The sequence below is a fragment of the Rutilus rutilus genome (genome assembly GCF_951802725.1).
Source record: "Rutilus rutilus genome assembly, chromosome: 15".
Classification (NCBI taxonomy): domain Eukaryota; kingdom Metazoa; phylum Chordata; class Actinopteri; order Cypriniformes; family Leuciscidae; genus Rutilus; species Rutilus rutilus.
Genome location: NC_140220.1, coordinates 2,723,313 through 2,739,927, shown reverse-complemented (window position 1 = coordinate 2,739,927; position 16,615 = coordinate 2,723,313). Strand labels below are relative to the sequence as shown.

Sequence of the window (16,615 nt, the reverse complement as noted above, 5' to 3'; positions counted from 1 at the left end):
ACATGTTAGCAATGTGTTAATTAATGCTAGAAACATGCTAGCAATTTGCTAATTAATGCTAGCAACGTGTTAATTCATGCTAGAAACAAAGCTAAAACATGGTATGTGCTAATTGATGCTAGAAACATGCTAGCAATTTGCTAATTAATGCTAGCAACGTGTTAATTCATGCTAGAAACAAAGCTAAAACATGGTATGTGCTAATTGATGCTAGAAACATGTTATCAATGTGTTAATTGATGTTAACAGTGTGTTAAATCATGCTAGCAACATGTTTCAACATGCCAGATTTGTGTTAATTCATGCTAGGAACATGTAAGCAAAATGTTACAATTTTGCTAACAAAGTGTTAAATCACGTTTGCAATGTCTTATACATTTGCAGTTGCTATTATTTATTACAGTGAACTCACGGTGTAATTGTGCGGCTCTTGTAATCAGGTCAACTTCTATTCAACTCTTATACTGTATTTAAGCTGTCTATCACGAGCATGTTAGCCATGTGTTAAAACACGTTAGCAACATGTTAATGATAGCAATATATTAAAACATGTTAGAATTGTGCTAATTCATGTTAGAAACATGAAGGCAACATGTTAAACAATGCTAACAAAATCTTAAAACATGTTAGCAATGTGTTAATTCATATTAGAAATATGCTAGTAACATGTTAAATCATGTTAAAACATGGTGGCAGTGTTATAATTCATGCTAGAAACATGCTAGTAATTTGCTAATTCATGCTAGCAACGTGTTAATTCATGATAGAAACATGTTAGCAATTTTGGTAATTGGTGCTAACAACATGCTAAAACATGTTAGCAACGTGTTAATTCATGATAGAAAAATGTTATGGTATGTGCTAATTGATGCTAGAAACATGTTAGCAATGTATTAATTTGTTAACAGTATGTTAAATAGTGGTAGCAACCTATTTAAACATGCTAGCTTTGTGCTAATTCATGTTAGAAACATGTTAGCAACATTCCAAAACTTGCTAACAAAGTGTAAAATCACGTTAGCAATGTCTTATACATTTGCAGTTGCTATATTTATTAAAGTGAACTGAACTCACGGTGTAATTGTGCGGCTCTTGTAGTCTTCTGTGGTGAGGATGCAGCGTTTGAAGAGAAATCTGTGCGCGCTCACGACTCTCTGACGCGCTGTTGAGGGGGAATGTGATCTGTGCACACAAACACACATCTGAATTAGCTTCTGTACAAAAAAATAACAACTTTGAAGAGCCTATGAAATCTGCATTGGAGTTTACATCTGTAGATTTGAGCTCATTATGCTAGCTTGAGAAAGCCAACATACTGAAAGGCTATTTAAACTACTTCTTCTGAAACTAACATTTCTGACTCTAAATGTCCATTCACACCAAGAACGATAATTATAAACATAACTATCATTGAGGGGGGTCAAAACTTTTATACAACAACTCTTATAGAGTATTTAAGCTGTCCATCACTAGCAAAGCTTAACAACTAACACATGTTAGCCATGTGTAAGAAAAATGCTAGCAACAGGTTAATTAATGTTAGCAAAATGTTAAAACATGTTAGCAATGTGTTAATTCATGATAGAAATATATTAACAACATGCTAAATCATAGTAGCAATGTGCTATTTGATGCTAGAAAAATGTTAAATCATGGTATGTGTTAATTGATGCTAGAAGCATGCTAGCAATGTGTTAATTTATGCCAACAGTGTGTTAAATAATGTTAGCAACATGTTAAAACATGCTAGCTTTGTGCTAATTCATGTTAGGAACGTGCTAGCAACAGGTTAAATTAGCTAACAATGTGATAAAGCATGCTAACATCATGTTAAAACATCTATCTATCTATCTGATATACTGTATTGCCTTCAAAACCTTCACACTTCAGATTTTAAAACTTCTTCAAACTTTCTAATCAGGGTTTCTCAAACCAACATCAAAGTTTGTCTTGACGAGGTTTTTTTTAATCTAGCTGATGTTCTCCTAAAAGTTCACAAAATAAACATCCATTTAAATGTAGGCCTACTGTATTTCTCTTCTACTAAAACATCCATCAATTTTTAAAGTGTCCCCATATATGCTTTTTTGTCCATGTTCATCATTAAAAAAGGCAGTTCTTCTCTATATCAGTGTCAGTGTTTCTGAACTCCTGAAACGCCTCCATTGTAGTCTTGAGTTTCTTCCGGGAACGAACACGTCACAATATTCCTCATTATAATAATTAATGCGCAGAATAAAGGGGCGGGGCCTGGTTGAGTTAGTTAGTAGTGTGTTAAACTGGCGGTTATGGTAAGGGGCGGGACATTTCCCAAACACACTCGAATTGCTCGACCAATCACAACACACTACTCCAGCCAACCAATCAGAGCACAGTGTGCTTTTCAGAAGGAGGGGCTTCATAGAGACAGGAACTAAACTCTATAGTTCTTCTTTAATGGTTTCATTTTATGAATGAAACACTCACCTGCCCATGGGAGAAGACATCCAAGCGTAGACTGGCTACATGAGCAGGAGTGATGGATTGAGCGGTTTTGTCCAGTCCTAGAGGAAAGCAGTTCAGTGAGACGCCTGCTTTAGGAGCCGGTTCTTCTGACAGACACACCAGATCCATCAGCGGATGAGCTGCGAAACAGAGACTCAGTTCAGGCAAATGTGGAGCTGGTTAAACGTGCAGCTAATTTTTGCATGTAAAAATCGAACGAAATGAGTAATAGTTTTGGAAAATCAGTTAAAAATTAATACGATTCCAGTCACATATATATATATATATATATACATATATACATACATACATACATACATACACACATCTACACATCTACACACACACTGCCGTTCAAAAGTTTGGGATTAGTACGATTTTTTATGTTTTAAAAGAAGTCTCTTCTGCTCACCAAGGCTGCATTTATTCGATTAAAAATACAAAAACAAAAATATCTGTAATATTGTGAAATATTATTACAATTTAAAACGTGTTTTCTATGTGTATATGCGTTCAAATGTAATTTATTTCTGCAATTAAAGCAGAATTTTCAGCATCATTACTCCAGTCTAGACAATAGAATAAAAAGTTCTATAATATTTATTTGAAATATAATCTTTTATATAATGTAACCTTTGATCAATTTAATGCATCCTTGCGGAAAAAAAAAATCTTACTGACCCCAAACTTTTGAACTCATAAATGTTTGTTGAGCATCAAATCATCATATTAGACTGATTTGTGAAGGATCATGTGACACTGAAGACTGGAGTAATGATGCTGAAAATACAGCTTTGATCACAGGAATAAATTACACTTTACTGTATATTCACATAGAAAACAGCTGATTTACAGTAGAATAATATTTCACAATATTACTGTTTTTACTGTATTTTTAATCAAATAAATGCAGCCTTGTTGAGCTTCTTTTAGAAACATTAAAAACGTGCCGATCCCAAACGTTTGAACGGCAGTGTCATATATAGACACCAGATAAACACTGACCGTCTGTGTCCAGAAGCCTATAGACAGATTTCCGTCCTGGCAATGTGCTTTTCTCTAGATCTTCACTGAACTTCATTCTGGGACGACCTCTGACCTCTATCAGCTAAAGTGAGAGGGAACCACAGGGTGAGTAATAAAGCCATGAACATGTGTTAATAAAGCACTTTGTGTCAAGTCAAGTCAGCTTTATTTATAGAGCGCTTTTTACAACACAGAGTGTTTTCAAAGCAGCTTTACAGAGATAACAGGACAATAATGCAACAAAGTTTGTTTCCAGAAGAATTAACATGCCTAAGACTTTTGCACAGTACTGTATATAGAGCCACCTGGAGAAAAGCGTGATGTCATCGTCCAGCTCAGTTCAGTTCTCATATAATGGTGTCAATGCAGGAGATCAATAATATTGTTGAATATTCGACAGTGGCAAGGAACTAAAACTCTATCATGTGACTGAATGGAGAAAGAAAACAAAAACTTGTGTGAGTTTTGCTAGAGCTTTTGGTACCTTATAAACACATCCCAGAGAAGGCTGACGTGTGCATGTGACCAGATGAGTCCCGACGCCGACCACATCGATCTCATTATCCTGACAGACAGACAGACAGACAGAGAGACAGACAGGTAATGCACGGCTTCACTGCACATGAACGCCGCCGTCTTTATGGAAAGCTCTTACCTTCTTGTTGAGTTCAGAGAGACTCTGTTCAGAAACACTGTTTGTGCCGACGATGAGGAGAGACTCAAACTGAGGGACTGAGAACCTACACACACACACACACACACACACACACACACACACACACACACACACACACACACACACACACACATCTGTGGTGAAAACCAGTGTTATTTAAGTATCTTTGCTTTGCTGTTATAGTGTCTGTTTAAAGTCCCCCTGTGGTGAAAATCCAGCTTTTAATGTTGTTTATATGTCTATGTGGTGTTTTTAATATGCTTTAAGACAAACTGTATGTAAATTCATAAGTCGACACCATTGCTGAGTATTTCCTCCTTAAAACTGCAGTGAACCAAAGACAGTCTCAAAAACACGCTTTGAAATCGCTGGTGTTTCTGACGTCACAAACTACCTTGTAACCAATCAGATCAACGAGTGATCGTCAACCAGTGGATCTCTGAGCTGAGTGAGTGAGTGGAGGCGGGGTGAATTTGCATATTCATAGAACCACGTATACTAAATGAGGCAAGGGTGTCGAGTTACATTCAAGCTATTTTAAGGAATTATTTTTCATGGAAAAAACGTTTAAATATGTAATTTTGGTGATCACGGATGAGTTTTAAGGGATAACATTATTGACTACAGGGGGACTTTTATAATTTACATTTTATTTTTATATATTCTGTTTCATTTTAATTTTAGTTAAAGATTTTGTAATTTTATTGTGTGTTTTTGTCATTTTTATTAGTTTAAAAATATATATATATATATATGTTTTTATTAAGTTTTAGTTTATTTAGATTTAGTTATTTTATTACGATAACTTTAAACGAAAAAGAGAAAACGCCTTTAGCTAAAATAATTTTATTTTTATTTTTATTTTATAGTATTTAAGTTAATTAAGTTAATTTAAGTTAAAGTCATTTTTAAGGATTTTATTTTTTATCCGTGGTTAAAAATAAAGCTATTCATTTTTTTTTTGTCATTTGAATTAAGCTGAAATAAAATAACATGAATATTAGATGTAAAACTTAAACTTAAAAAAACGTAAGCGAATTGTCTGGCAGCTAGCTGAAATAAAACAAGTTTAGGTTATTATTTTATTGTTTTCAGTTAATATTCATTTGAAGTAATTCCGTTTTAGTTTTTTTTTCTTAACTAAAGCAACTAAAATCGAAAATGAGGAATAATGCCTTGATAACTAGATGAAATAAAATAAGTTTAGGTTTTTTTTATTGTATTTTACTTCAGTTAATATCAATTTTAAGTAATGACATTTTTATGGTTTTAGTTTTTGTTTTAGTTAACAATATTATCTCCGGCTTAAACTTAAGCTATGAAAAATAATTTTTGGTAATTTAAATTAAACTGAAATAAAATAACAAATATTAGATGAGAAAACTCAAAAGTATGCACTTTTTCTTCACAAAAAGAGTACATACTTTTAGGGCGTAGCAAAAGTAGGTGAATTGAGACAGCAATATTGTTCAATATAAAAAAAAAAAAAAGCAAGTGTCTCACTGTTTGCTGCATTCTTTGAAGACTCTGCGCACTTCCAGCGACTGCCTGCAGAGGTCGCCACTGTCCAGCCTGACGCCCAGGGGCCGATACTGCAGCTCATCCAGACCCAACGCCACAGCACAGAAGCACAGCAGACCACTACTGCACACACACACACACACACACACAGTCATCTACAGCCAGATAAAACATCAACATACACAATCATCACGTGCCTCTGGGAATGTCTCACCAGCTGCAGTGTTGGGTAAGTTACTCTAAAAAAGTTATTAATTACTAGTTACTCGTTACCTCTTCAACAGTGTAATTTAGATTACTGTACTAATTACTCTCGCTAAAAAATATTTAATTACTTATTACATACTGAATGCTTTCTAAATCCCATATCAACCTCAACCAGCTGAATAATACAAGGACAGATTAAACTGTTTTAATTCTTTGAAATAAATACTATAAAATTGCTTGAATTATGCTTAAACTGACCAAACAAGTTAAAGGGAGAAAGTTACATAATAAACATACTTTTTAACATCAGACAATACATTTTGATGTTAAACCCTCTATTGTTTTATATAGAATTGTTCTAGTTTAAACCAGTGGTCCCACTGCTCTGCTCCCTTATTTAACACTATATTTACACCTCATTTAATCCCTAATTTGTACGCGTGAGGTCGTACGATTTAGCCACCTCATAAAATGCATACGAATTGCCATGAGATTGGATTGGCCTATACACAGTATTTACAAGTAGTAACAGAAGTAACTGTAATTAAATTACAGAAAGGTTACTCTAAAACTGCAAGAAAATTAAAGCCAAAAATCACACAAAAAAGTTGTGTTCCAAATTTTAGGTTGATATCTCAAAGAATTTGCTTTCAGTAATATTTATTTGGGCGCAGTACCAAACTTTTTCACTAGATGGACAGCCAAGCTTCCTTACTGACCATATAAGGGCGCCTCCATTATCATATATGTTTTGAGTAATCTGAACCATGTATTTCCATAATTTCATACAATTTATGATCCTATTCAGAAATAGTATGGGTGGTTTGGCTGTATTTGATTTGATTTCAACCTCTAATAAACACAAAAAGAGCACATATGTATATATAGGTTGCAGCCGCATCACAAATCGAGAATCCAATATTTTTCTAAATATTCAAAACATTTTCAGACCTTTTTTTCTCATACGATTTAATTGCTGTTATCTTTTGAAGTTTTCTACCAATCTTTCATGATTTTTCATGTTTATTTCTATTTCAAAATAAAGGCCTAAACACGCCTAATGAATATGAAATATTCTTGTTGGAAATTGATAAATTACTGCTCCTCTGTATTTTATTTAAAAAAACAGCCACCAAATATGAATTTTAAGATTGTAAGCTTTCAAATGATACATAGTTTGTTAATCTTACTTTAGGTTTTTACTAAGATATTATTGTTCTAAATATATATGGGCAAGAGTAATCCCTTACTGTAGTTTTTCGTGGAGAAAAGTAATTAAATTACAGTAACTAATTACTTAGTAAAATAATAATGTATTTCCTTTTCCTTTAATCCTCCCTTATCTGGCTTACTCTGAGCAATGCCTGAACTTTGTATTTTGAGCTCTTCTTGTGTTGTTTTTGCCTCTTCACGATGACTCGCTTGCTTTAGTCCTAATTTGTAAGTGGCTTTGGACAAATGCGTCTGCTAAATGTAAATGTGAATTAGTTCAAACCAACACTGACCAGCTGACACTGTAGCTGTCGATCACAGGGAGGAAGTTCTGAGGATAAGCGATGGCGTAAGAAAGGAAGGCCGCCAGTTCGCCCTCTCGAATGAGGTTCGGTTTTGAGCCCAAGAGCTGGCAGACGCGACCCAGCCAGCCCTTCACCAGACAGATGAAGTCAATCGGGCCGTCGCCACCACAGGGAACCAGAGTCTGACGTCACACATGCAGATATAACATATATACGCTTTCTTTTTTAAAGGAATCAATACTTTTATTCAGCAAGGATGCATTAAATCAATCAAAATTTACACTAAAGACATGCATCAATGTATCATGTTTAAAATTTTTTTTATCTATTCATCAGAGAATCCTGAGAAATAAAATGTATCACAGTTTCCACAGAAATATGACTGTTTTCACTTTTCAACACTGATAATAATCATAAATGTTTCTTGAGCATCAAATCATCATATTAGACTGATTTGTGAAGGATCATGTGACACTGAAGACTGGAGTAATGATGCTGAAAATACAGCTTTGATCACAGGAATAAATTACAGTTTAATATATATTCACGTAAAAAAATTTATTTATAAGTTATTTTAAATTGTAATAATATTTTTACAGTGTGTTTTTATCAAATAAATGCAGCCTTTTTGAGCAGAAGAGAAAACAGTCTAATTCTTTTTTAAATTTTATATATATACATACACACACATATATATATATATATATATACACACACACACACATATATGTAACTGTGTGTGTATATATATATATATGTGTGTATATATATATATATATGTATGTATGTTTGTTTATATATATATATATATATATATATATATATATATATATATACACTGTATATGTATGTGTGTGTGTGTGTATATATATATATACACTGTATATGTATGTGTGTGTGTGTGTGTGTGTGTGTATATATATATACACACTGTATATGTATGTGTGTGTGTGTGTGTGTGTGTGTATGTGTGTGTGTTTATATATATATATGTGTATATGTGTATATGTGATCCTTCAGAAATCATTCTAATATGATGATTTGATGATCAAGAAACATATACACACACACATATATATATATGCAATGCATACATAGTCAACAGTCAAAAAACGTTCCGACCCCAAACTTTTGAACGGTAGTGTGTGTATACAGAAATATGAAGTCACTGCACATTGATCAGAAACAGTGAATCGTTGAGCTCACCTGTGGCCACACCTCCTCCAGGGAGGAGAAGGAAGTGACGTAAGAGTGTGCCATGGTTCCCGCCACAGGAATGCCAAACATGCGCCCAGCGAGGGCATTACTAGTCAAATCAAAACCTGCAAAATCAAACAGAAGTAGCAGTAGCAGTTCAGATGATGTTGAAGATTATAAGAGTCTCGTACACATACGAGGACTGCAATCCAGAGTGTGTCTGATTCACTTCTGGATATTACTGTAAATGTCAGTTCTTTGCTGGAAACGTGTGTACGTTTTTAATTACCTTAGTTAACATGAACTAAGAATGAACAATACTTATACAGCATTTATTAATCTTAGTTAATATTAATTCCAACATTTACTAATACGTTATTAAAATCAGGTTGTATTTGTTAATATTAGTTAATGCACTGTAAACTAACATGAACAAACAATGAACAGCTGGATTTTTATTAACTAACATTAACAAAGATTAATAAATACCGTAACAAATGAATTGCTTATTTTTAGTTCAGGCTAGTTCATACATTAACTAATGTTACCTAATGAACCTTACTGTTAAGTGTTACCAATAAAACAATAGTCAAATACCTCAAGTTTGCAGCGCTACTCAAATCTTGTCAGTAGTTAAGCACAGTAATTTAATTCATAATTAATAGTGTGAGCTTGAATTAGCATCTTATGGTGCTGGACTGGAAACTTTGCTCAACATCCCCATCAAGAGGACTGTGCTTCAGTCCCCATCTTCCTTTATTTCAGAAGAGGTACACCTACAAACACACACTTTCCCAGCCAACACAAACATTGGTTTTATTTGGTTATTTCGGGTTTGTGCATCACTCACCACCGATGTAAGAGTATCGGGAGGCGGTCAGGCCCCCGTCGGGCCCCTGAGCTCTTCTGAGTCCCATCTCCATTAATCTCCGTCTGGGACCCGCAGCCAGACGGAAACGAGCAGCATTGCTACACACCAGACTGAGAGGAGAGAGAGAGTGCAGAAACACACATCCGTTACGCCTTCGGGAAACTCGTCACATAGATTACACTCTACACCCTTAGAGCAACTTAAAAAATAAAAATAAAAATAAAAAAACACCACAAATCCCATTTTTTTGAGTGAGAACTCTTAAAAAAAAATCATTGTAGTAAAACAGTTTCAGTTATTATCTATAAGGATAAATAATCTCATTCTACACAAATTGTGTGATCAAATTCAATAATGCAGCCTTGTTATAGATGGATAAAAGGATAGATAGATAGATAGATAGATAGATAGATAGATAGATAGATAGATAGATAGATAGATAGATAGATAGATAGATAGATATGCCGATTACAAATGTAAGAATATGTATAAGATCTGCTGATCCTACTTCCTCACATAACATCACATGAAAAACTAAGGTGAACTACACTGTATTGGGCATTCAAGGTGAACATGATGGCATCAACTCACTGATTAGATTCAATATAGTTTCCATTGAAGGGGTTTTGTTAGTCTTTGATCTTCCTACTGAGAGTCAAACTATGTGTGAATGATTACATAGTCTTAGTTCTTGTGACCATGTGATGTTTATACAATTTGGGGGGGTACCACTATCTTCAGTCGGGGGTAATTGCCTCTATTGTCTTTAGATGATTAGATTTAGTGGTCATCTCTAAGGCTGTGTGTAATGTCAGCACCTTTAAGGACAGCCCACTGAATGCCTATAAGATACCATGTAAAGTTCCCTTAGTGAGACTTGATGACTGCAGCTACTCCTGGTCTTCGCTTCTGAGTTTCCAACACTATTTTAAAGGTTTTAATGCTTGTTTTGGTTCTCCTACAACAGGTTTACATGCATCAAAGGTCAAAAAACACTCTCATTTTCTCATATCCACTGCAGCATCAGCTCTTTTCTCACAGGGTCTGAAACGGTTCGTTTGAAGATTCAGTCTCTCTAAGCCCCGCCTCTCTGAGAACTGCTCTGCTCTGATTGGTCAGACAGCACAGTCTGTTGTGATTGGTCGACTGCTTACAGCGCATGTTGGAAACTAAAAGCTCATTAGCATATCTGAATTTCAGCACTTTCTCAGCGCTTGATACACAGTGATAAGAACAGTAACGATGGCGTCAGTTTTACCGTATTAATTTGAGCCTGAGACCTCATCCTTTGGATGAACATGCATGGATTCGAAGCGCAGAAAACAGCATCTTCTCGAAATGTTGGCTACACGACATGTTGCATCTCAGCTACAACTACTGTGTTTCAGGGCGGGGCAAAGTAGGCTAGCATTATGCAAATTTGTTACAAAACTATGTAGATATGTTGCGGAAGTGAGACAGGAATTGCTGACCATTCTTTCTTTTAGAAGACAATAACTTTCATCATATTATAATGATTTCTGAAGGATCATGTGACACTGAAGACTGGAGTAATGATGCTGAAATGCTTTGATCACAGGAATATTGTACATCTTACAATATATTTATATAGAAAACAGCTATTTACATTTTAATTCCATTTTTATTGGTAAAAAAAAAAATCGTAACCCTCCAGTGCTCTTCGCGTGTCGGCCAAAAGTGACAGATTTTTGTTTATTTCAATTAAATGATTGTACTATATTTTAGTTCGATAATGTTTTTTATTAAATCTTTTGTATTTTTAGGGGATTTTATGGTACTAAATTATATTTACGCTGTGTTAAAATCCATTTATTCACTTTTTGAGCATACACTTACAACTTAAACTGTTGTAAATCTTGAATGCTTTAGATTACAGACTTTTCAAAGACGAAACTTGGGAGATTATTGCTGAAGTGAAAAAAGTTTTAAAAAGTGAACTTAAAAAAAGTTACAGAATTTTTACGTTTATTGTTATGAAAAATGCACAAAATACGATTTTCAATTTTTATATGAAATATATATATTTTTAAATGTTTTACTCTAAAACGGCAAGAAAATCTAAGCCATAAATCTAAACAAGTTGTGTTCCAAATGAAAGGTTGATATCTAAAAAAATGAGCTTTCAGTCAGAGTGTGTTTGGCTGCAGTACCGAACGCTTCCACTAGAGGAAATTCATCTCCCATTTATTTCCAATGCGCTCATTTTTGAGGGAGGAGCACAAGTGTGACTATTTTTTTCAGGACCATTTAACCTTTTCGAATCATGTGTTCTTGTGTTCACATAGCAAGTGCCAAAACCTTTACCAAGTTTCATACAATTCCCGAAGAAGTAAAAAAAAATAAAAAAAACATAACGTAAAATTTTTCGGTCAAAAATGAGCGAACAGCACCAGAGCTTATATACATTTAGTTTGTAGCATTTTCTGAACATTAAGCAACTCCTTTCACTTCACTGAAAAAGCTAAACATTTACTTACCCTAGTCATGCTGCAGGTGAATATAAACACAAGCACACTGTCATATAAATGTATGTGTTTTTTAAAGCACCATTGCATTAAAAAAAATAAGGAATGAGTGTCATTTAACAGAATGTCTTTAACTATGTGCTGTTGTTTTTACCTAGCGTAGTTAACCAGGCAGAGCAAGCTGGTCTCCAGCAACTGAACCACAGCCAGCGGTCCAGATACTTCCAGCAGAGGAACCTAAAAACACCAATAACAGACAGAACTCAACATGAACTCAACGTCCCACAGCAGAACACCAGATGAACGACTCGTTCACGTACTCGGGCGAAGACCACGGATCCCTCAGGCACTGCCGACACACACACTCCCGAACAGTCCAGCTCCTTCAGATAAGTGAAGAAAGCAGCGTCTGTGTCCGCTGGGAGAACGGAGCGCAAATACTCCACATCTGAAACACACAAGATGATGCTGTTTTAAAACAGTCAAAAATTTCTCCTGCAATTTATTTTTTGCCGGTTTCAAAGGACATATTGGTTTTAGGACATATGCCTAGCAAATGATGTCTAGTTAGGCAACATAATAAATGTTAAGATGCATGACCAAAAATGCTGTTTAGGTAGTAAGTTAGCTAGGTTTTAAGACATGCAAAAAATTATGTAGCATGCTAAGATTTGAGATGCATGCCCAAAAAAATCTGTTTGGATAGGGAGCTCACTGGTTTTATGACATGCCGTTTAGTTAGGCAGCATACTAGGTTTTAAGATGCTTTATATACTCGGTGGACTAGGTTTTAAGACGCATGTCAAAAATGCTGTCAAGTTATGCTAGGTTACTAGGTTTTGAACCACTGTATTAGGACACTGTATGCTGTATTAGGGAGCACATTATGGCAAGCCGTTTTAACTTTTATTCATTTCCAGGATATGAATTCTTGATATCAACAATTCAGTTTTCACTAGTTCAAATTATAGTTATTGATATCAGGAATTAATAATAATAATAATAATAATAATTCATTACATTTATATAGCGCTTTTCTCAGCACTCAAAGCGCTTTACATAAAAGGGGGGATCTCCTCAACCACCACCAATGTGCAGCATCCACTTGGATGATGCGACGGCAGCCATATTGCGCCAGAACGCTCACCACACAATAGCTTAGGACCCACACAGACGACAGGGTGAGCACCCCCTGCTGGCCTCACTAACACCTCTTCCAGCAGCAACCTGGTTTTCTCAGGAGGTCTCCCATCCAGGTACTAACCAGGCTCAGCCCTGCTTAGCTTCAGTGGGCAACCAGTCTTGGGCTACAGGGTGACATGGCTGCTGGATTGATTAATTAAGATTTATACTAGTAACAATGCAAATTTTTTATATCAACAATTACATTTCCACTAGTTAAAATACTCATTGTAGATATCAAGAATTGAATTTCAACTAGTAAAAACTATAATTCTTGATATCTGTAATTGTATTTTCACTAGTGAAATGTCACCACAGGCTGCCATTCAAAATCCATTGTTGATATCAAGAATATACACATTATCCTCTAAAATATAATATTATCTTTTTTATTGCCTTTTTTATTACATCACATATTTTAGTAGTTATCATAAATTAGGTATCATTTGAAAGCTTACGATCTCAGAATTCATCCTGTGAAAACTGTTTTGAAATTGGACATTGTGTTACCATAGAAACGGTACTCTAAATTATTTTATCAGGCTCCTCCCCTTTTGGGCGTCGTCATGTTTCATAATTTATGATCAAAATATTTTCTAATCTTGACAAAACACATATTGTCAGAAAGGTCTGAGTCTCAAGGTTCCATATTTTGTGACAGAAGTGATATTTGGATAGAAATTTATTAATTTGTTATGGTAGAATGCATACAGTTAAATTCAATGGAATTCAATGACACCCGGTGGCTATTTCTGGTATTACGCCTAAACAAAATCTCATGGGAACTTCAATTTTTGTGATATCAACTTCAAATTTGGAACACAACTTGGTTAGATATATGGCTTTGATTTTATAGTAATTTTTTTGTAAAACATATTTAGTAAAATATATATTTTATATAAAAGAAAAATATTAAATAAATTATATTTGATTTAATGTAAATTTAAACTTCCATAACTTTTTCATACTTTAATTTTTTTGAAGTGCTTTCACTTCAGTAATAATCTGCATTTTTTTCCCTTTAAAACAAGACCAAACTTGGGTCTATACTCCAAAGCATTCTTGAATTACAACCATTTAAGCTTGAATAGTGCATTTTAATGTCCATTCTCAAAAAGGGGGGTGACAGCTAAGGGGTTCATTCTTGATATCAAAAATAAAGGTTTTTACTAGTAAGAAGTGTATTTCTGATATGTGAAATTGGAATTTCAACTAGTAAGAAATCAATTCTTGATATCAACAATGGATTTTGAATGGCAGCCTGTGGTGACATTTCACTAGTGAAAATACAATTACAGATATCAACAATTCATATCCTGGAAATGAATAAAAGTTAAAACGGCTTGCCATAGCATACTAGGTTTTGAACCATATGCTGTATTAGGGAGCACATTAGACACATGCCCCAAAAAATGATGTGTACTAGTTTTTGAGACGCATTCTAAAAGTCAAAGACAGAAGTAAGTGTGTATGCGGTACACATGCTCACCGTCATCTGAGAAAGTGAAGTTTTGTAGGAACAGCAAACAGTCGCTCAGACCCGCAAAGAGTGAAAACCCTCCGCCGAACGGGTTATCCCGGAAGAACAGTTCGAACACGGCCGGCTCGTTGTGTCTGCGCGCGCGCCAGTACGCGTACGCCATGGTGAACTGGTACAGATCCGTGAGTAACGGAGGAACCCGCCGGTGAAGCAGCACGGACTGCTGCTCATTCCCCTCACGTGTGGCCATGTTTCAATTCAGTTTATCTGCTTGTTGTTGTTGTTGTTGTTGTTGTGCGACATGCAGTATTAGTGTTTCCCGTCTTTGCTTTAGTATCTCCCGTCTCCCACCATATGCTCACGTGTGACCGGTTGACCCTTTACACGGTTACATGATTCCCCTTGCTAGTGTTCAGTCTCCGCCCAACTACTCTCATGTGTTCTCCAATCTGTGTTTGTAAACTGACTTGAGAGGTTTCAACACTTTGGCTCTGTCCCAAATGGCACCCTAAGCACTCGCGGTCTTCTCTCGAGTTTTCTTGTGATGTAACGTCGCTTTGACTGAAGTCTGTGAACATCGAGGGCGCGTGACTGTTTCGTGTTTCCTTCTTGACAAATGACAAATGGGACACCCTCCGGTCTCATGGACTTAATGGACACGCGCGAGACCGAAAGTGCATTTGAAGCGTGCCATTTGGGACAGGGCCAAACACACTGCATGACCCTGCTGACACTAACAGCTCCTCAATCAGATTGTAAACCACGAAGGTTTATTTGGATGTTAGGAAGATGGTACATTGCCAATATATACATCTATAAATACTCAGCAATGGTGTTGTTTTATGAATTTACACATGGTTTGCCTTAACGCATATTAAAAACACCTATAAACAACATTGAAAGCTTGATTTTCACCACAGGGGGACTTGTAGTACTGATGCCTAGAGGAACAGTTTAGTGGTGTTTTATTTCTTTGTTTATTGTTTTAGGTGATCAGCAGCGTCCAGTATTCACGCTCATACTCTTTCTGCTCTCTGTTTGTGCTGTAGGGGGAAAGAAAGTCATATGAGTTTGCAGTGTTGGGGGAAACCAAGGGGGTAATCTTTCAGCCAAAACTGAAGCTTCCCCGGGGGCCGCCATTGATTAGCAGACCATCACCTGCTGTTAGCAATCCATTGACTCCCATTCATTTTGGCGTCACTTTGACAGGGAATAACTTTACATCTGAGGCATTTAAAGACTCCATTTGTCCATTGTTTATTTCTAAAGAAACACGAAAATGTATAAAAGGCTCCATTACCTTGTATCTTACATTATGGCTCCGTAGAAGCCGTTTTTGTAAAAATAGGCTAACGATTGCGTCATAACCACGCGACTCTCTGTCGCGCAGTAGAGAGATTACCGTATGGACAGGAGGAGAAGCTCACGGGCAATCGGGGGGACGTGGAGGCAAAATGACAAAATAATGAATCAGAATACTTAGCAAAAGTTTCTCCTGCTCCTAGCTCATGGACACCTCCTACTCACACTCTCCGTCTCTGCAAGTTTCGGAAGGGAATGATTCAGATTTCTCTTGGCACAGCTACTAGAAGACAGACGGGTTGCTCACGTCACATCTACGTCGTCAAGCTCACCCCCAATTTCCACCAGATGCGGAACGGCTGCGGAACGGCTCCGCTGCGTGACAGCTCCGTGTTCCGTCGTCCGTCAATACCCACCAGGTCCGTATTTGTTGCGGAACGGCTGCGGTCATGACTGACAGCTGAAGTCACAAGGACCCACGAGATCTCGCAAATTCACGTATGATCACGCGATATAAGTGCTGAATTGCTGCGGAGCTCTCCGGCATCCGGCAAAAATAGAAGCTCTGCGTATCTGCTCCGGAGGGCTGCGGATCGCCGGAGTCGGAACGCAGCTGTACCGCATTCAGTGGAAATACACTCATTGACTTTAATGGAAACCTATTGA

The 16,615-nt window shown here is 36.1% G+C and overlaps 1 protein-coding gene across 2 annotated transcripts in view; it reads right to left on the bottom strand.

Moving 5' to 3' along the window:
• naprt (nicotinate phosphoribosyltransferase) overlaps positions 1-15,035 on the bottom strand; it is a 15,746-nt gene extending 711 nt beyond the window's left edge. The window contains exons 1-12 of one of the 2 annotated variants that reach the window (XM_084431760.1): positions 14,657-15,035; positions 12,306-12,433; positions 12,140-12,222; positions 9,479-9,609; positions 8,638-8,753; positions 7,420-7,613; positions 5,690-5,830; positions 4,166-4,250; positions 3,995-4,075; positions 3,490-3,592; positions 2,467-2,624; positions 1,075-1,182 (exon numbers count right to left, since the gene is read on the bottom strand). In XM_084431760.1, coding sequence (XP_084287886.1) covers positions 1,075-1,182; positions 2,467-2,624; positions 3,490-3,592; positions 3,995-4,075; positions 4,166-4,250; positions 5,690-5,830; positions 7,420-7,613; positions 8,638-8,753; positions 9,479-9,609; positions 12,140-12,222; positions 12,306-12,433; positions 14,657-14,897 — 1,569 coding nt within the window. In that variant the 5' untranslated portion in view covers positions 14,898-15,035. The remainder of the gene's footprint in view (positions 1-1,074; positions 1,183-2,466; positions 2,625-3,489; positions 3,593-3,994; positions 4,076-4,165; positions 4,251-5,689; positions 5,831-7,419; positions 7,614-8,637; positions 8,754-9,478; positions 9,610-12,139; positions 12,223-12,305; positions 12,434-14,656) is intronic. The other variant, XM_084431761.1, reaches the window with a different exon arrangement.
• Between the last annotated feature and the right edge of the window lie 1,580 nt (positions 15,036-16,615).